The sequence below is a fragment of the Sphaerodactylus townsendi genome, linkage group LG01, assembly GCF_021028975.2.
Source record: "Sphaerodactylus townsendi isolate TG3544 linkage group LG01, MPM_Stown_v2.3, whole genome shotgun sequence".
NCBI classification, from domain to species: domain Eukaryota; kingdom Metazoa; phylum Chordata; class Lepidosauria; order Squamata; family Sphaerodactylidae; genus Sphaerodactylus; species Sphaerodactylus townsendi.
In genome coordinates this window covers 19,298,526-19,318,311 of record NC_059425.1, presented here as the reverse complement: position 1 = coordinate 19,318,311, position 19,786 = coordinate 19,298,526, and the positions used below count along the sequence as shown (strand labels likewise).

At 47.1% G+C, this 19,786-nt stretch overlaps 1 protein-coding gene across 1 annotated transcript in view; it reads right to left on the bottom strand.

Moving 5' to 3' along the window:
• The window catches only part of EML3 (EMAP like 3), a 51,651-nt gene extending 37,574 nt beyond the window's left edge, over positions 1–14,077 (bottom strand). The window contains exon 1 of the mRNA XM_048512531.1: positions 13,560–14,077. Coding sequence (XP_048368488.1) covers positions 13,560–13,593 — 34 coding nt within the window. The 5' untranslated portion in view covers positions 13,594–14,077. The remainder of the gene's footprint in view (positions 1–13,559) is intronic.
• Between the last annotated feature and the right edge of the window lie 5,709 nt (positions 14,078–19,786).

Here is a 19,786-nt window from a genome sequence, read left to right as displayed (position 1 = left end):
GAAGCTAGGTTCTCTGCAGGTTTGAAAATGCTAATAAGCTCCAGCAGCCAATCCAGTCAGAGCCAGCCTAGATGTGGGGGAGTGTGTGTGGTGTGTGTGACTCTTAATGGGCGCGGCTCCACAGAGCTCGCTCTGAGAGTACACCTCTGGCACCGATGCCATGCGCAGGTTAAGCCTACTGCCTACTATAGTATACTACAGAGCAGGAGAAATGACAGTCCTAGAGCAGGGGGACCCAATCTGGCAACCACCAAGTATTTTCATGAAATGGATGAGGCCAGGTGAGACTTTTGCCCAGCAGGGCTTCTGAATGACAGTGCAGTATCCTGTTAATCAGGGCTTCAGTCTGAAATGCTGCTATTAGGGTTATGCATAACCGCACTCTCCACCATTTTGTGAACAGTTCTGGTTCCTGCGGAAGCCATTTTGTGTTTGTGCTCACCGCCCTGTGTCAGAACTTTAAGGGTGCCCTCAGGCAAAAACAGGTTGGGGATCCCTGTCCTAGAGAAACACCACATGATGGGTCACACCTAAGTTTCCCCAATGGGACAAACAAATAACAGCATGCCAGGGCTATGTCAGGTTAGGAAAGTGGTGCAGAAGGGAGGCTTAATCCTTTACATACAGAGGCCCCCAATCCAAATTAGAGCCCAGTACACCTAAGAATTAAGTTTCAACATGAAACTCCAAATGCACATCCAGTCAACAGGATTTGAGCAGACCTTTGTAAAGGATCTGGCATCTTGTCCCTAGCAGCTGTTAGTCAAATGCCTCTGGAATGCTCTCAAGCAGCAAATAAAATGTGTTCCTCCATGTCATACTTCCTCTGTATATGGATTTTTTTTTAATGTTGAGCTATCATGGCTAATAGATTTCGTAGATACAGCCTCTATGACAGTGATAGCGAACCTTTTCGAGACCAAGTGCCCAAATTGCAACTCAAAACCCACTTATTCATCGCAAAGTGCCAACACGGAATTTAATTTGAATACTGAGGTTTTAGTTTAGAAAAAAGGGTTGTCTCAAAGGCATGTGTTACTCAGGAGTAAGCTCGGTGGTAGCCGGTGGCTTTGCTTTGAAGCAACCGTGCAACTCTTCCAATGGGTGAATCACGACTCTAGGAGGGTTTACTCAGAAGCAAGCCCCATTGCCAGCAACCGAGCTGACTCCCAGGTAAAGGATCACGCTTTAGTTCTTCGCATGAAAATCAATGGGGTTTAACAGTTTAACAGGGTTACCTACACTGCTTCTCCAAAACTAGGACTTAGGTTTAATGCTAATTATCGAGCCCAGCGGCCCAGGCCAGCCTAGATGTGGGGGGGGGGGGCACTGTTTGCGCGTGCCCACAGAGAGAGGGGCTCCCCTGAGTGTAGAATTACGGTGGCGCCCTAAACGCAGGGCACCCATAGGTTCGCCACCACTGCTCTATGGAATCACAGAATCTTTTCAAAGCTCCCTCAATACAAGTGGTCATTGAATATTTCATTTGGTCTATCCTGAATTTTCTACCAAATGGTTTCATCAGATTTCAAACACTGTTATGTTCCTTGAGGTTGGAGGGAAGTCTTGATTATGTTATGTACATTCAGGGATGGCGCTCTAAAAAGCCTAATTACCACCACCCCAAATGAAAACAGGGCTTTTATACACTCTACTGTCCTCTTCCAGAGCTAGGGACAGAATCCCAGCCGATGTATCCCTGTGTCTCTGATCCACCTAAAGAGGAGCCTTTTTTGTAACTGAAAAGCCTGAATGTTGCTACATCACAGTCCTTTGCCGAATTCTGGAAAGCTTTTTAAAGCTAAAAAAAACTTTTTTGCCCTAATACGGTAGTCAATGGGGTATGACCTATCGTTAAAAAAATATCAGGAGTGAAGCAAGCATTTCTCACTTCTAGGCCCTGTACCAGGGGACTGGTTCCCAGAAGAAGTGGGGGATGGACTCAGTTTGGCTCAAGCCAGGTCCTCTGGCCCTATCCTGTGGGCAAAGAGCCCGGGTCTTGCCTCATGCCCAGGCAGTCTTGTTTGTGCTGGCAGCAAGGGGAAAGTGGCAGTTTGGAGGAAACGGCTCCCGCCTCAGACATTCCTGACACCACTGGAAGCCGCAGAGCATGGGGCCCTGAATAGCCGAGCAACGGGGACTTTTGACCTGAGGGGGAAGAAAACAGTGCGCTTGTCCGAGGTCTCCTCACACGGATTCCACTGCCCTTTAACAACCATTTCAGAACCAAGGAGGTTCATGAGGGGGTGAAAAGGTCTTCCTTTTCAATGCATGCTAATGGGAGAATCAGTCCTTGAGATCAAGAGATTTAGATTACCGATTTGTGATCCTGGAACTTGAGAGTGGCAGTTGTTCCAGATCACCTAACACTGATTGTCAATTTGTGTACGTTGGGATGAGTGTACATATCAGCTCCAGGTTGGGAAATACCTGGAGAGTTGGGGTGTGGAGCCTGAGGGGGGTGGGGTTTGGAGAAGGGAAGGAATCCACTGGGGTACAATGACACAGAGTTCACCTTCCAAAGTGGCCATTTTCTCCAGGTAAACCATGGTCGATTCTGCACTTGGGTTATCGACCTAAGTTCGAGCTGCATTCTACCTAAGTGCTCTGCACAACCACTGGGATCGACGTGGTTTTGTACCAGCTTCGCCCCGTGTAACAGTCAAATTTCCGACTCCAGTTGGGAACTACTACTTTTTCAGGGAACCACGCTCGAACTCAGCTCGATTCCAAGTGCGGAATCTCTGGTGCCAGGAGTGTTTCTGGTGCCAATCAAGTGTTCTGCAAGGCATCGCATTGCATAGCTGGCCAATTCAAAAAGAAATGCCACCTGCTCGTCCCTCCATTTCCTGCTTGGCACGTTTTTTAACAGCGATATTGAGGGATAGAGCTGAACATGGCCCATGGAGACAGTAGCCAGATCGGAGATGGAGCGTGAAGAGGCTGGGATGATTCACGCCCTCTGAGCTACAGGATCAAGAAGCTGGATTTGCAGAGTAAGAGGAACAACAATGAAAGCTTCGAGCCTAGGTTAGTACCCTTCTCAGGGAACTGGGTCGAACCTATTTTACTCATGTGCTGAATCGCCCTCTGTCACCTGGAGATCAGTTGTAACAGAAGGAAATCTCCAGCTACCACCTGGAGGCTGTCAACCTGATGGTGGTGGTAGATATTCTAATCTAGGTAGTTTGGCACTGGGAAGGCAGTGCCAGTTATTTTAAAAATATTTTACTGTTAACAGTGACACTTGGGATTTGTAGAGTGCTTTAAAGCATTTAATATACATTACCCAGTAATCTTTACAACGAGCCTCTAAGGCAGGCCAACATTGTAGATGAGGCTGTTGAGGGAACAATTTGCTCATGGCTATCTAGTGAGTTCATGGTTGAGGAGAGATTCCTTCCTGCCAGCACATGTTACAGAATACATAGGTTGGGGCAGAGATTCCCACCCTGTATAAAAGGCAGATATAAATGGCAGTGTCTCCCATTACCATAAATCTACACAGTTTTCTCATCCTGACAGATCCCCTACCCCCACCCCAGAGCAATTTAGCACACTGGGGAAATTCATGTATATCCCAGGGAAAATGTGGGTTTCCTCAGTGAGCCAAATAGTGCTGCTCTGGACCATTTCAGGTCAGAAAAATGCTGGAGAAAGACTGAAGGTCCTTTTCAATGCAGGCCATGATCCTGGTCCCAGTTGGGCACCACCTTGTGGGAACTGAACCCATAATTTTAACATGAAACAGGTTATTTGGGATCCCAAGTGGCAGGCTGCCTCAAGAGGCACCTGGTGGAGCCTCACTGCGAGTGAAAAGCAAGAGTGCTGGGACTAGAAGGAACTCTGGGTCTGATCCAGCAGGCTAGTTCTTATGTTCTTATGAAGACCCCTGACCCCTATTGTCATGTGTTCTGGGAAGTTTGAAAAAAAATAGCTTGGCACCTTTGATACCAGAATCAGATTTGCAAAGAGGGCCGGTTTGTTCCGGTCACTGCTTTGGCACTGCCGGGAGTTCAAACAGTTTGAAATCTGTCTGATGTAGCTTAATTCCTGAAGATAAAGCAGATTTGGGCCAGAATGGCACATGGGAGAGAGATTGTTGAAGACAGTGCCTTGCAAATGGGCAAAATCCACAACTGCCCATACATGTGCATTCTCTGTTGTGCCTCACCCACCTTATGGAATGAAGAGGGAGAGTTTGGATTTGTACTTTCTCTGCTGAAAGGAGTCTCAAAGTGGCTTACAAACTCCTTTCCCTTCCTCTCCCACAACAAACACTTTGTGAGGTAGGGGGGCCTGAGACGGCTCTGAGAGGCTTCATGTGGACGAGTGGAGAAACATATCCAGTTCACCAGATAAGAGTCTGCTGCTTAAGTAGCAGAGTGCGGAATCGAACCCAGATCTCCACTCTTAATTATTACATGACGCTGGCTCGCTTGCTTGGTGAGATTACAAAGTCTCCCACTCTCCTGGCATTTCTTGAACTATGTAAAACTAGATTGTGTATTATTCAGGAGGAATGGCCCCATTTAAAAAATACTGATTAATAGGGCGGTACTGCTGAAATAAAATGTTCAGAAGAAGATGCTTTGGTATTGTTAAAAGGCATGTCAGGGGACTGCATATACTATACTTCCTAAGTATGGTGCGTGGAGTCTCTTTGCACTGTAAACATTCTGCACTTAAGTATGTATTGCAGTAAGGCTTTCATATGCCGGAAGGAATCACTGGGGTGCTGTGTGTGGTTTTAGACTTGTATGGCCGTGTTCTAGATCCAACATTCTCTCCTGACCGTTTATAGCCTGCATCTGTGGCTGGCATCTTGTGAATTATCAGGAGAGAATACTGCTAGGAAGATGCACAGCCACACATCTAGCTGATCAGAATAACCATAGCACCACTTTATTTCTTTGTACTATGTAATTTCTGCATAGTTTAAAATGTCCTGTTTTAAATGTTTAAAAGAAGGCCAAAAGTCTTGATTGGCTCAAGGGGAGAGTAGGATTGCCAAGTCAGAGTTGGGAAATTCCTGGAGATTTGGGGGTGATAGATGCTGGGGACAGCGGGGTTCTGGAAGGGACCCCAACAGGATACAATGCCATAGAGCAGGGGTGTCCAATTCTGGAACTTCAGATGTTCATGGACTACGTTCTATCACTCTAGCTGGCCCGGCTATTGTAATTGGCCGATCTCCTGCAGGGGAGGCTTATGTGGGAATTACAGTCCATACATGAATTCATCTGAAGATTGTAGAGTTGGCACCCCCTGCCATCAGAGTCCTAGCCTCCAAAACTAGCCATTTTTCTCCCAGGAAATGATCTCTGTAGTCTGGAGATCAGTTGTAATTCCAGGAGAATCTCCAAGGTGCCAAGGTGGGAGGCTGTGCAACCTTGTGGAGGGAAAGATCAGACCTGCCAGAAAAAAGCATCAACAAAGTAATGGCGGATACATGGGTAGAAGATCTAATAACTACTTAGGTCTTGTCCTTAGAGAGGAAAAAAGAAAGTTTTTTATCGTATGCACATTTCTCAGTTTATAAAATTATATCGCTAGCTTTACTGCCCATTATGAAGCTGCCGAAAGGGAAAAAACCAGAAAAGGAAAAGGTATCAAAATAGCTGGAAATTACACAAAGAAAACACAGCAAGCTGGCAGTCCTGACTGCAACAAAGCTGACCAAAATATTCCCAGTTTGAGCCAACTACAACCTGACTGGGGTTGTTTTTCCCCCCCATGATGAAACCACAGGGCACAGCGGCCAACCCCTCACCCACCTCCAGCCAGCCTAGACTTGTCAGCCAAACTGGGAAGTGGGTGGCGCAGAAGGCCTCTATCCAACATACAGAGGATGTGGGGATTTAAGAGGCCTAAAGCAGAGGGCCTGGTACAGAAAACAAAGACTCTTGGGAAGGAGGGCCGCAGGATGGGCTTTGCCCTTCTCTGCACCGAGAGGCACAGACATTGGACAGAAGTTGTTACCAAAAAATACCCTCCCCGTTACCCCTGAACAGGCTCTGCTTTGTCTGGGTCCCCCTCCTTTACATGCACATCCCAGGAGGCACCACAACAACACCAACAACATTGAACAAAAAGGCATTTTTCAGTGACCTTTTCAATTCATGCCTTCTTAAACTCCAGCTCAGCTAATTCCGTCAGAAAAGGAGGAGGAGATGGCAGGAGGGCCTTACTTGTATAGGAATGTGCAACAGGACAGCCTGCTTTGCTTTCCAACAAGTGGTCCAAAAAGGCAAAGCTATCGACTTGGAAGGTTAAAGTTCCTCAGTTCAAATGCTAATTTTCACTAATTTCCTGATCAGTCCCACCCAATATCTGTTACATTTTTATCTTGACCTTCACCCAAGGATAGCCTAAATAGGGGCTCCCCTTTCCCACATTTGATTGTCACGACAACCCTGTGAGGTGGGCTAGGCTGAAAGGCAGTGAGTGACCAAGGGCACCCAGTGACATCTGTCTTGTGTGAGGACTTGAACCCAAATCTCTCAGATCCTAGGCCTGTTCTCCAACCACTGTACTACATCGTGGGGGTCCAACTTATGTTAGGGCCTTAACTCTGCAGATGCCCTTACAAGTATTTATTTCACAAAGCAGCAGTTTGTGGAGGGGCCTTATCTTTGCAATATCCCACAAGGATGTAGGAGACCCAGGGGTTCAAATCTCCACAGTCCCAAATTTAACAGTGGCCTAAACAAGCCTTTTCTCTCTCAAATGCTCCTCTTGTAGTAACATGGGAACAATAAAGTTGTGGCAGAAAGTGCAGTAAAGTTGCAGACAAATTATGGTGACCCAGGGGGAATTCATTTAAAATGAATGGGGGGAAGAATAAAAGGAAACACTTCTTCACGCAACGTGTGATTGGTGGTTGGACTATGCTGCCACAGGAGGTGGTGATGGCCACTAACCTGGATAGCTTTAAAAAGGGCTTGGACAGATTTATGGAGGAGAAGTCGATGTATGGCTAGCATCATCAGATCCTCCTTGATCTGAGATTGCAAAGGCCTTAGCAGACCAGGTGCTCAGGAGCAGCAGCAGCAGCAGCAGAAGGCCATTGCTTTCACATCCTGTATGTGAGCTCCCAAAGGCACCTCATGGGCCACTGCTGGTGCAGTGCACAGGTATGGAGTGCTGGGGCCACATGGGACTCCGGTCCTGATCCATGCAGGGCTGGGTTCATACCTACCTTCCAAGGCTTTCAAGGCTAGTGACAGTCAGGAGCTGGTTTGCAACATTGCTTATAACTGCTTCTGCACATAGCTCTTACAACAACTCCTGGGCTAGAGTGTCTCATGCAAATGCACCAAGTGTGCAGCGTTGCTCCAACTCTGGCCAGCAAATTCCTGGAGAGTTGGTGAGGCCAGTGACTGGAGAGGGAATTTGCCCCAGGAAAGAGCGTCTCAAACTAGGGAAGCTGTGGTGTGCTGTAGAGTTTGCTCTCTGCAGCTTACATTTTCTCCAGGGAAACAATCTCTGTCGTTTAAAGATCTGCTGTAATTCTGAGGGAACCCAGGCCTTTCTTGGAGATTGTAAGTGTTTTTAAGCACTGGCCTATTCTGCAGGGTGGTTGTAAGCAGTGGTGGGATCCAAAAAATTTAGTAACAGGTTCCCATGGTGGTGGGATTCTGAAAGAGCTGTAGGCGTAGGGGCCAATGGGGCTGGAGTGGGAGGCCATGGGGGGGCCTGGTTGGGCATTCAGGGGTGAGGGACATTCCCTAGGCAGGGCTGCTTGGCAGGGACGCAGCCTTGGCTGCGCCGGTCCTTAGGCTGGAAGCGAAGATGCACGTGCAGGGCGCAGTCTGCCATGCACGCTTGGGGTGCACCTCCCAGCAGACTGGGAACTAGGCAGCCCAGGATACCAGACCACTTCATTTTCTCAGCATGTTCAGAACCTACAATTTCCCCATCAGGCCATGCTGGTGGCAGTAAAGGGGACTGAAATGGGAATTGTAGTTCCTGAACATCTGGAGAGCCGCAGGTTCCCTACCCCTGTGCTAGACTGCTTCAAATTCTGCGCGCTACTGCTGAGAGGAGGGGCGTCACTAAGGCAAAAATCACGTGGCAAAATCCCCAATTAGTAACCCCCTCTCGGCACACGCAAATAATTTGTAACCTACTCTCGGGAACCTGTGAGAACCTGCTGGATCCCACCTCTGGTTGTAAGGATTGCCAATATATACATGAGTAGATAGATGGAAATTATTCTAGGGTTATCCTTCTCTGAATTCACCCACGCTTCTGTGCAATGACTCACGCACCTAATTCCCTCTCTCCCCCCTCCCCCCCCCTTACATTATGTTTGCCCCTCCTTACTAACCTTCTGAACACCTAACAACGCCTAAGGGGACTTAAACACCTTCCCGGCTTCACACCCAAAAACAGGATTTGAATCAGCCAGTCACAGCTCTCCTTAGAGACTGGTGGAGGGGGGGAGGGGATAGAAAACCAACGCATCCTTTGACTCCATCTTGCATCTTCTAATTTCCATGGGACATATCCACACTCCCACGCGCACACCCCAAAACATGTTAGGTAGCATTTTTAGGCAACGTGTTCATCATAAGAATGAACCCTTTGGGACAGGCACTTCTCAAGCCTCTCCCTAGCTATAAAGTGAATGCAACAGACGTGAAGGTAGGTGAGAGCCGGTAACTGTCTTATATTTTTAAATGTTCATGAGAGGGGTTTTTTTCATCGCCCTTCCTTCAAGTCTCCAAAACATGTGAGTACTGTAGAACAGAAAACTGTTGCTATACATTTAATCCCTACATTTCACAGTGCCATAATCATCCCAATCCTTACTCCAAGGACTACTGATTTTAAAAAAACCTTCCGCATTTCATTTCAAAATTCAAATGCAGTAGACTTTGCCTCTGGTAGGTTGAGTTAGGCTGTCTGGGTTTTTCTCACATGTGGTTTCGTGAATTCCAGCTGCTAAGCTGCACATAAGGAGTGGAAGGGGGTGAAGATGCCTACAGTTTCCTTCAGTGCCCATATAACACAGCTGGGATTGGGTGGGCATCCTGGGTGAAGAGGGTCCAGAGGCTAAATTAGTCCCATTAAACTTGTCTCCATTGGTTGTTTTTTTTTTTAAACTGGAAGATTTCAAACGGAGTCCAAGGGTAGGGTACAGCAGAGTAAGGCCCCAAAAGAGAACATTATTTTTTTTCTCTGAAAAGGTCACTGGGGTTGACAAGCCTCAAAGACTGGATTCTAGATGTACCCAGTTCAATTATCCAATTATTATTTTAATTGGGGTGCTGTGTGGTTTCTGGGCTGTATGGCCGTCTTCTAGCAGCATTCTCTCCTGGGACCGTTTCTCAGCTTCTGCATCTGATGAAGTAGGTATCCTCCTTGAAGATGCTGCTACAGCCACAGAGTCTGTGAGAAGCGTCAGGAGAGAAAATCTGCTAGAAAATTGCATTACACCAGCCCGGCATACACACACAGCACCCCAGTGATTCCGGCCGTGAAAGCCTTCGACAATACATTATTTTAATTGTTTTTGTTTTGGGTTGATTCCACATGGCAAAGATGCATGTTACACAGGAAAAATAGGCCTATGAGATAGCTGGTAAGGGGGAAACGGAGCTGATGGGAGGACCAAAATGAGCAGCACTACTTCCAAATGATGGGCTAACGTGCTTAGACTAGGTTAAAACAATTGGTCTAGCTAGCAGGTTCTGGAAAGAGTGTATTGAAGATGGGGAAAACCTGGAAACAGGAAAGTTTTAGCATAAAACGTCCTCACAAAAAGCACTCCAATTTGAAAGTCAAGGAGAAAAACCTTCATGCAGTTGGTTGTTGGTTATTTGCCTCTTATTCTGTCTCTTTACCTCCCTTTAAACCCCTGACCATTTCCCTTATGAGCCCATTGTAAGCATGGGACATATATAGTTGAAGTACACACAAACTAACACAATTATTTCATCTATGTTTTCCTGTGGGGTAGGCTAGGCTACTTATTAGTGTTGAAAGGGATACAGTTCTATGTGTACATGAAAAATCCAAATCCAGGATCATAATTGTGAGGGGAAAAATTAGGAGGTAATAAAATGATTCTGGATTTGATAATAAAAAATGTGATTTTGCAGACTGTGTTTAAAAAAAACAGACAACAGAAGTAGGCTGCAAGGGTGAAGGACAACACTCTTAACAGGCCAAGCCCATTAGATTTCACAACCCTGCTTGCAAGACACCAACATGTGAGGACTAGTCAACTGTCCTTGATGATCAGACTTGGGTTTTTCCACCATCTCTGTCCTCTTTCCTTCTGATACTGCTCATTTGCCTTAAATATGGATATGAGAAAGAGCGAGGGATTCAAAATCAGTGACTCAAAGTTCTAGAAATGGAAATAAGCAGAAATAACAAACACCAGACAGCCAAACACACTTCCTCTTTTCTGAGCAGCAAACTGAAAAAGAACTGAAGCGTTTTTACACAAAACCTTTGAACCCAAGGCCGGAACTCATCTAGAAAAGCAGTGATCTTTGAGCCTGTCGATTGACAATCCACCGAAAAGCCGACTTAAGCCAATCCACTGAGCCTCCAAACAGCCAGTATTGTGTTTGCAGACAAACTTGAAACTAGAACTCTTGTCTCGTGGCATCAGCAAAAGTTGGGTCAGTTTTGACACTCTGGTTAAGCTGGATAATGCTAATACCATGTATTAACTTTACACCCAAAGCACTTCCCTTGAGGCATTTTCATAACTTGTTCAATGGGCTTACAAGGTAAGCTTTCACGGCAGACAGGGCAGGGAGGAGCTGAGAGAACAATGGCCAATTTGAAATCACTTTATGAGGCAACGTCTGAGGTAAAATTCAAATCCAAGTCCCGCCAGAGTACACCAGAACATTTTAGCTTTTGCTTCCTCCCTCCTAGAAAAAAAAAAAGGGGGGGGGGAAATAAGAAGCTTTCCATCTTCAGAGACCCTATTAGCACATTTAGTTTTTTGTCACTGAATCATAAAATGTTGCATAGGATTCTGGAGAATGTTACATTTAAGTCAGGATTCCCATACTTGGCCTCACTCTTGCCACATGAGAGCACACCCTAAGCACACACAGCACTCCTCTGTGACAGCGTTTCAGAGGAAGTCGGAAGTGGCGGGTTGCAGACAAGACATCTGTCAGGGAATCTTATCTGCAATTACCAATTTCATTGCTGAACTTCAGAGGAACCCCTGCCTGAAGGACCCAATCTGCAAACCACTGCTCTAAATTAAAAGCATATCTACAAAACCTCTTTAACGCATCTGAACTAGTCCTTGTAAACAGGTTGCATTCATAATCTGGGGTGAATAAAGAGTGGTTAAAAAGAAAGAATTACATTCTTTGCTGGCCCTGACTGGGTAGCCTTGAACAAGATTTACCGCACAGGGATGTTGTGTGGGATCAGCCCCTCTTCAGTGGCCACTAGCTGCAGAGAGGAAGGGCAGGACACAAATTTAATAAACTGTGTAAGTAAGCAAAGTCCCTCGAGTAAAATGGAAATAAAAAGCAGTCCTGCATCACAGGGTTGTTGTGTAATCAGAACAGAAAGAGACAATGGCCCACTCTGAGCCTGACAGGCAGAATGAGTTTGTGCAAATAAAAGGGGGGAAAGAAGAACTTGATTAAGAGCCAAATGTGCAAATGCAAAGAATTTGGGAGCTCCTGCCCCACATCTGCACTAGGCACACCCTGGCCTATTGACTTTGGCTTCTGATGTAACATTTGGCTTTCAGAAAGCCCCAGAAAAGATAAGAACTATGGGCGTGAATGTTTGCATGCAGAACCTATCCTAAGGAAGGAACAAGGCCCTGATGTTTCCTTGTCCAGAAAGGGATAGAGGACATATACTGGACTCCCTTTTAGCTAAAAATCTGGCGGCTTCACATCTGTAAAATGGGAAAGATTATAATTCTGACTGTTGCTGCCCGATTTTAAAAAAGGGAGTGGGGAAATAGGGATTTCTGTGTGTGTGGGGGGGGGGAATGTAGAGCACTATAGGAACACAGGTTCTCAGAGAGAGAGAGAGAGAGAGAGAGAGAGAGAGAGAGAGAGAGAGAGAGCGCAACCACAATAGAGATTGTCACCAGTGAAAATCTTAGCCCGTATGTTAGCTGTGTGCAACAGCAAATTGAACGTTTCTATCTAGCACGTTGCATGTGTACAATTGTCCCACAAACAGGTTGCATGCTAACTGCCTGTATGTAAATTCTTGCACAAACATTACTGCAATACACAATCCAGGCAAACACACAAATACTCTCCTATTCTGTTAATGGGCCCCAAGCAAACAACTGTCTTGTTTCACGCAAAGGTGAGCACTCCTGAGCATGCAGCATTTCCCTCCTCCTCTGTAACCATGCACCATATACTATATACATGCCTCTCCTTATTGTAAGTAGCACTCCTTAACCACACCAACAAGAGCACCTGCTTTAAGGAGCAAAGCACCCCTGGGATCTCTGCAAACATACCACAGGCTTGTAAATTCAACAACAACAGTAGTAATAATAATAATAATGGTACTCCTTCCTCTCTGTCTCTCTTCCTTCCACTCCCTCCTCAAAACCCACCTTTTCCACTTTGGCTAAATTCTCCATCCACACCACAACCAAGTTTTAAAGCCATAAACTACATTAGCTAGGCACCTTCAACTTCCCTATCCTTGCCTCTCAGATGTTTCCTCCATTTTGTGAGACTGGTCCATTTTCACCGTGATAACACACTAAGCATCTCCAATAATGCATCTAAAGCGTGATCCGAGTCACAACAGATTTATAGCAACCCTGTAGGGTTTTCAAGGCAAGACGCAGAGTCGGTTTTGCCACCGCCTGCTCCTGCATAGTGACCCTGGGCTTTCTTGGTGGTCTCCCATCCAAGTACTAACTAGGGTCAGCCTCGCTTAGCTTGAGATCTAAATAGATTAGGTAGCTTCTGAGGGCCCCTTCCACACATGCAGAATAATGCACTTTCAAATCCACTTTCAGGATTGTTTGCACGTGGATTTTGCTATTCCGCCCAGTAAAATCCAGCTGCGTTGACAGTGGAGTGAAAGTGTATTATTCTGCACATGTGGAAAGGCCTGAGATCTAGATCTAGTCAGCCTGGGCCATCCCAGGTCAAGGCACTGTTGCTTGGTGCTATAAGGCGCCGTCAGGTTGCAACCGATTTAGGGCGACTCCGTAGGTAAGTAAGTAATGTAAGTAAGATTTTACTCTCGTGAGTAAAATCAGAGTAAACATATATACGAGAGATCTGCCTGGGGCTCGGAATTTTGAAGCCAGGGGAGGTCGGCGCTGACTGGGGGAAGCCCGGCTGTGTCGCAACGGGACCGCCTCTTGCCTCGGTGCGCGCAGCATTGCGCAGCCCCGACTGCACCCCTCTTGGGGTGGCCGCCTCGCCCCGGGCTGTCGCCCCGCGCCTCTCTCCAGCGCCCCCTGGAGACGGGGGTCTCTCTGCGATCTCGATCCGAACTTAGCCGCGGGGGAGGAGACAGACCACCCGGGCGGCCCGGCGTGGGCAAAACAAACGACGTCGGACGAAACTCACCGCCGGCGCTGTGCTCTAGGTAGCCATGGTCCATGGTAGCCAAGCGGCGGCGGCGCTCCTAGTTCCCATGCGCTCCTGCCGTCCAGGGCGCGTCTTCTCCCCGCTCCACCCGGCTGCTTGACAGGGGATGGAGAAGGCGGCAAGGTCCCGGGGATTTTGCGGGAGGAGGCTGCAGCGCCCGCCCTGGCCGGATCGTGCTGCCGAGGCCGGGCTCCCCCCACCCCCAGGAAGCAGGAGCGCCGTATGTCATTTCCCTTGCGCAAAAAAAAAAAAAAAAAAAACACCTCCGAGCGTTGCGTTGCTTTGCGCTCCTCGCTTGGGTGTTGTTGTTGTTGTTGTTGTTGTTGTTTTGGCAAGTTCTCCACCCCCCTGTCCGGCCCACAGTAGAAAACCTGAGAGGAGAAGAGCCCTGATGTTCGAGATGCAAGTGCAGAGGGACGCTTTCCCGTTGAAGTGGCGCGGGGGGGTGGGGGTGGCAGGCTTGGAAAGAGGGCAGCGCCCGGCTTATTGGGCTGCATAGAAGAGGTACTACCGGGGCTCTTCTTCGTCTGTCCAATAAAGTTGAACCTGCTTCACTTCCATTCTCGCAGCAGGAGCCCTAGCTAGAACCCTGAAAGGTAGGACGTTTTATTCCCATTTGCCAAAGCAGGAGCTGAGCAACTCCTGGGCGGGGAAATTCCTTGAGATTTGGGCCTGGAGCTTCTGGAGGGATGTAATTGGAGGGGCCTCTCCTCCAAACTCTCCTCCTGAGTTTGTAACTCAGGGGAAGTGGACTCTGTATTACATATTTTATTGCATTGTGAACTCCATAAAGGGGAAAGGGAGGCGTTAATTCATCCATTGTTTATCCAGTACAGAAATTTAACTAGAGTTAATTCCGACTCAGTTCTTGTGAGAATTTTGCTGGAAGACCGAGTTTCTCTTATGTGGCATCTCAACTTGGAGTAGCTAAATTTTTTGTATATGCTTTGGCATATAGTAAAGCAGAGAAAGAACCATGTTGCGGACCAAAGTTGTTTTCCAAGACCACATGAGGGTGACCAAAGTAAGAATGCTACAAGCTGATGATATTTTTTGTGTGGATTTCTGTTTCTGTTGGGATTTCAGTGCAAAATTCTGATTGATTCGGTTTCGCGTTTTTATTTGTTCCTCCTTTTTCTTGTTCTTCTCTGCTCTTTTTTGCTGGCCTAATGGCCGTAATAAAACTGAACTGAAAACTGAACTGAACACCAGGAGATCTCCAGCCACTACTTGGAGGTTGGCAACCACACCTAAGAGCCTCCACTACCGAATTATAACTTGGCTTCTGACTGAAACTAGACTCCCTGCATTCTGTTCCAATCTTGCTTTTTCTTGAATGCTTGATGCACAATATTTCTGTGATCATTCCAACAGCCCTGTAAGGCAGGCCAGTGTTACTATCTCCACAGATGGAGTTGGAAGTTCCTCATGCTAAAACAGAAAGGTCGGTTTCGCCCCTTTAGCATAAAGCAATAAAAATAAAACTGGGCATTTACATGTTGTATTTCCAATGTTCAAAGCACATCACATACATCATCATGATCTCAGGGATCTTTGTAACAACCCTGTAAAGTAGGTCAGGGTTATTATCCTCATCTTGCAAATGCAGGTATGAACACACAGGGAGAGCAGAGCTTGCTTAAAGCCATCCAAGCAAGTTAATGACCGTGGTGTAATTTGAACTGGGGATTTTCTGCTTCCTTTCGCCAGAAGGCCCTGGAACTGAACTTGTTTTACCTTTAATCCTAGGTTTTGGGGTGGGCAAGGGCACTTTGCACATGCTCAAAGGCACTGCCTGTGACTTTGGAACTCAGTCCTGCCGTTCAAACTTAGCCCTCTGATTGCCCCAAGTCCAGCTTCTTTCAACAGCAAGTGTGTGTTAGCCGGTCCAAAGGCTGGAATTATTGGACCCAACCACAAGTCTCTGTTCTCCTGTTAATGCGTTGTTTCCTCAGTTACGGTTGAGCTAGAGAAAGAATTTTTGCAGGCGTAGAGACGGAATCCAGGAGTGGTGGTCTCTGTCATCACCCCTAATAACATAAAACCCAAGTATCCATGCTGCTGAAAGCAAAAGCATCAGAATGGCCTTGTGAGTCACTACTTCCTTTCTCCTATAAATCAAGATTCGCTGCCTCTTACCCTCTCCATTAACTCCTTATAAAGAAACTGAGTTGCTGAGGTCAGTAACTCATGGTCTTTTGGACTCTTTAGGCTTCTTTGCTTGGAACATCCCTGGATTATTTTACTCTGAGGCCGTAACATTAGGAGCTCTATGGCGTCAAGCTTCCATTAAATTATTACCTGGCAAGTAGGTCCAAGGCAGACCAGAAAAAAAAAAGAACTCCCTCTCCACAGAGTTTCTTCTGTCTCCCACTATCTCTGCCTTCTTCCAGCAAGGGAGGACTTTTGGGTTTTGTTTGGCGTGTTCCCAGTCATTGCTACTGGCTGTCCTCCCTAACTTTGATGCTGTATGTTTATGTGTTTTTATTGAATTATCTTATATGATCTTTTAATGTTCAGATGTTTTTATGTTGATGTGGAAACCCTAATTGAGTGGGAAGGCAGCATTAAAATATTTTTATATAAATAACTTACTACATTTCCTAATGCACGATCTTGTGATATTTATTAATCTACTTTATTCTGCTCTTGTGGGTTGAGGGCGGCTTTCAACCTGTAATAATTACAATAGTCCTCGGCTAATCAGTAAAAGAGGAGAATTATCAACAAACTTTTAGCCATGTCAGTTAAATGGAACCCCCATATCCAGGCGCAGTCTATTTTTGAATACCAGGTGCTGAGGACAAGCAACCGGGCAAGGCCTTCATGCCATACCCTGCTGATGGGTTTTCCAGGAGCACCTGGTTGGCCATTGTAGAAAACAGGATGCTGGACTAGATGGACCCTTGGACCTTTCCTGCAGGGCTCTTGAACTCGGAACAGTGACAAGAAGCTTTGGCCTCCTTTCTTCAGCTACTTTCTCTTGGATGGGGAACATAGAAATCCTGAATTCCCAAGCGAGTACCAACAGAGGAAGTTTGTGGAACATTTCATTCTGATAAGGTGCTTCTGTTGGCTTCTGGCCCAGTCAGTGGTTGCCAGCAGCTTCAGAAGCTGGGAAATTAACAGAATAATCCTGTGCTGTCCAAGCCTGTTAAAAATCAGTGAGTTTTAGCCAGAATAACTCTGTGTAGGATTAGAGTGATGGAGTTTCGGAGAGTGGTGGAGTCTCCTTCTTTGGAGGTTTTTAAACAGAGGCCGGATGAGCATATGTCAGGAGGGCTCTGATTGTGTGTTCCTTCATTTCAGGGGGGGTTGGACTTGACGGCCCTTGTGGTCTCTTCCAACTCTATGGCCGTTTCCCCACTCACCTTTCATTTGCAGCTACTCACGGCAGAGTAAGCGTAGGAGTCCAGCTACGCTCCCCCACCTACAGCAGCTGGCAACAACGCAGCCTTTCTCTGATTCTGTCACTCTCCACCTACCCCCCTCAAGCACAGTGTCCATTTCTGTTCCCTGTTCGAATATGGCGCCTTTTGGAAAAACCTGCACGGGGCAGTGGGGAAGCCCGGGGGGTGACTCCGGGTTTCAATTTTCCCGCTGCTTAGTGATGTGGACCCTCCCGTCCAATCAGAAATGTCCATGGCCGGAAGGGTGTAGGTATGCGCTGATGCGCAGCAAGCAGTCAGTTATTAATTTTTGCTTTTTAGCACTAGAAATCCCACATCTGCCTGAACGTGGATTTTGGAGCACACATGGGCATAGACTAGCCACTATTCATTGTTGCTCAAATAGAGGCGATGAAGACGCTTTGATTTGTCCCTTTGAAAACAAAACAAAAATTCGCGCTGCAGCACAACGCAGCAGCCAATCAGGACACCCCCTGAGCGGATCGTGGGGAGTCCTGCCTGGCTGCTGCGTGGCTGCCACGTTCATTGGACCAAGGGGCAGAAGCTGCAGTGGGGAACATCACCCCGTGCTCAAAAGGTCCTGGAACAAACAAAACCTGTGCGTATCGACCTCCATCTTAGAAGTGGGGAGACTACTTATGATTCTAGAATGCAGAATTACCCAGGGATTTCCTCTCATCCCTAAAGCAAGCATGAATTTGACAATTTCTGCTATCGCAGCAAGACTTTGACCACATTTAATTCTGGCCTGTCTCTACCCTGCCCCACGCTAGAGGTTTAGATGAAATCAAAGCAGGGGGTTATTTTATTTATTTATCAAAAAAATTACCCTGCCTTTCAGCCCTTATAAGGACCACAAAGGCAGCTAACCCATTAAAACATACATAGTAAAACCTCAAAAGCTGTTAAAAGCAGCCAACAAACACATCATTAAAATAATGAAAGCCAGAGCTAAACTATACCCAAGACCGTTTTAAAAAATTAAAATATTGGGGAGGAGGGGGGATTGCTGCAGGAATACCAAGCAAAAATGCTGCGCCAGCTGCATTGGCTCCCAGTAGAGTTCCGAATAATCTTCAAGGTGTTGGTGCTGACCTTTAAGGCCTTACGCGGCCTGGGACCCTCTTACCTTCGAGACCGCATCATCCCATATGTCCCTACACGGCCTCTCCGCTCGGTTGAGGCCAATCTACTGGTGGTCCCTGGCCCCTCAATGATGCGACTGGCCTCCACACGGGCCAGGGCCTTTACAGCTCTGGCCCCGGCCTGGTGGAGCAGCTCTTCCTCCTCAGCTGTTCCAGGCCCTCTCACGGAGACCTTAGCCAAGTTCTCCTGCAGTGGAGGACCCTGTAAAGGCACGGAGTTGTTCCGCTGGGCCTTTGGAGGGACCAGCTGCTGAAGGTGCCCCCCCCCCCTTTAGCTCTTAATATCTAGGCTTTTTCCATCAAATGGGACTTGCCGCTCCCTCCCTCCTGGGAAGGATTTAAAATTAGGGTTTGTCGGACGCCTTTTGTTATTTTTAATGCTGTTTTTTAAAGGTTTTAATTATATTTATATATGTACAGAGATTCTATCTTGTACACCGCCTGGAGCCCCTCGGGGATAGGGCAGTATAAAAGTCTAAATAATAAATAAACAAATAAATAAAAACGAAGAGGATCTAACAGTGCAATTCTAAACAGTAACATTCTTCTAAATCTATTGAATGGGTTTAGAAAGGTGCAGCCCTATTTAGGATCACACTATAAACAAGGAAAGCAACCTTTTTCATGCCAGGGGATGTTTGTCTCTCTGTGTGTGTTGGTGGGGGGGGGGGGGGGCTGTTGTGTCAGGTGGTCACAGCAAAACATCTTGTGGCACCTACAAAAATAATAGACTGCTTCACTCACTTCTGCAGCCTCCAAGGCAAAGATTTTTGCAGTGCAATAAGCCTTCAAGGTGCCCCAGGATTCTTTGTGGATTTCACCTCTTCCACCACGGGACTCCTGACCCCAGCCCATGCAGGCTGGAGGGGGCAAGCAATGTGTTCAGGGAGGGCTGATCTCTGCTATTCCGTGGTCATTGACCACAGACTTTAAGTCACAGGAACCTCAGTTCCTGAGATGTTGTCTGCAGGATTTGAGGCTGAAAAGGATTAAAAGCCTTAAGCCTGTTGAAAGGCACACCTTCTTTGCTGTCTAACCCTGGCTGTACAGAGGCAGGGTGTGCTATTCCTTGAGGAAGGAAACGCCACCTAATGTTATGGCTCTTACAACTCTTCCTGGGACTGTAATCACGTGCCCAGCATCCAACCCTGGTGGGCCCAGGGTGGTGTTTAAAGGGCTCAAAAGGCCCAGCCGTTTGGGGGCATAATGACCCTTTCCCATGCACGTGCATACCTGTTCTTCCTCCTGGAGGAGTGCAACTGGTGACTCTTCTGTTCTCTTTCAAGCCCTATTGGTAATGGGGAGGGGCTGTATAGAGCTTCTGCTTGGCACGCCGGAAGTCCCAAGTTCAGTCCCCAGCATCGCTAGTTAAAGGGTCTGGCATTAGGGGCAGTGGTGGGATCCAAACATTTCAGTAACAGGTTCCCATGGTGGTGGGATTCAAACTGTGAGTATGGCAGCGCACTCCAGTATGGGGACCTCGGCAGGGCACAATGGGAAGGGCGTGGCCAGGCTATTCAAGAGTAGCGGGGCATTCCTGAAGGGGCTGTGGCAGCAGGGCAGCCACTCAAGTGCGCCCGGGGTATCCTTAGGCGGAAAAGCGAATGCACGCAGAAGCGCGGGGCTGCCACATGCATATGCCTTCCGGTGT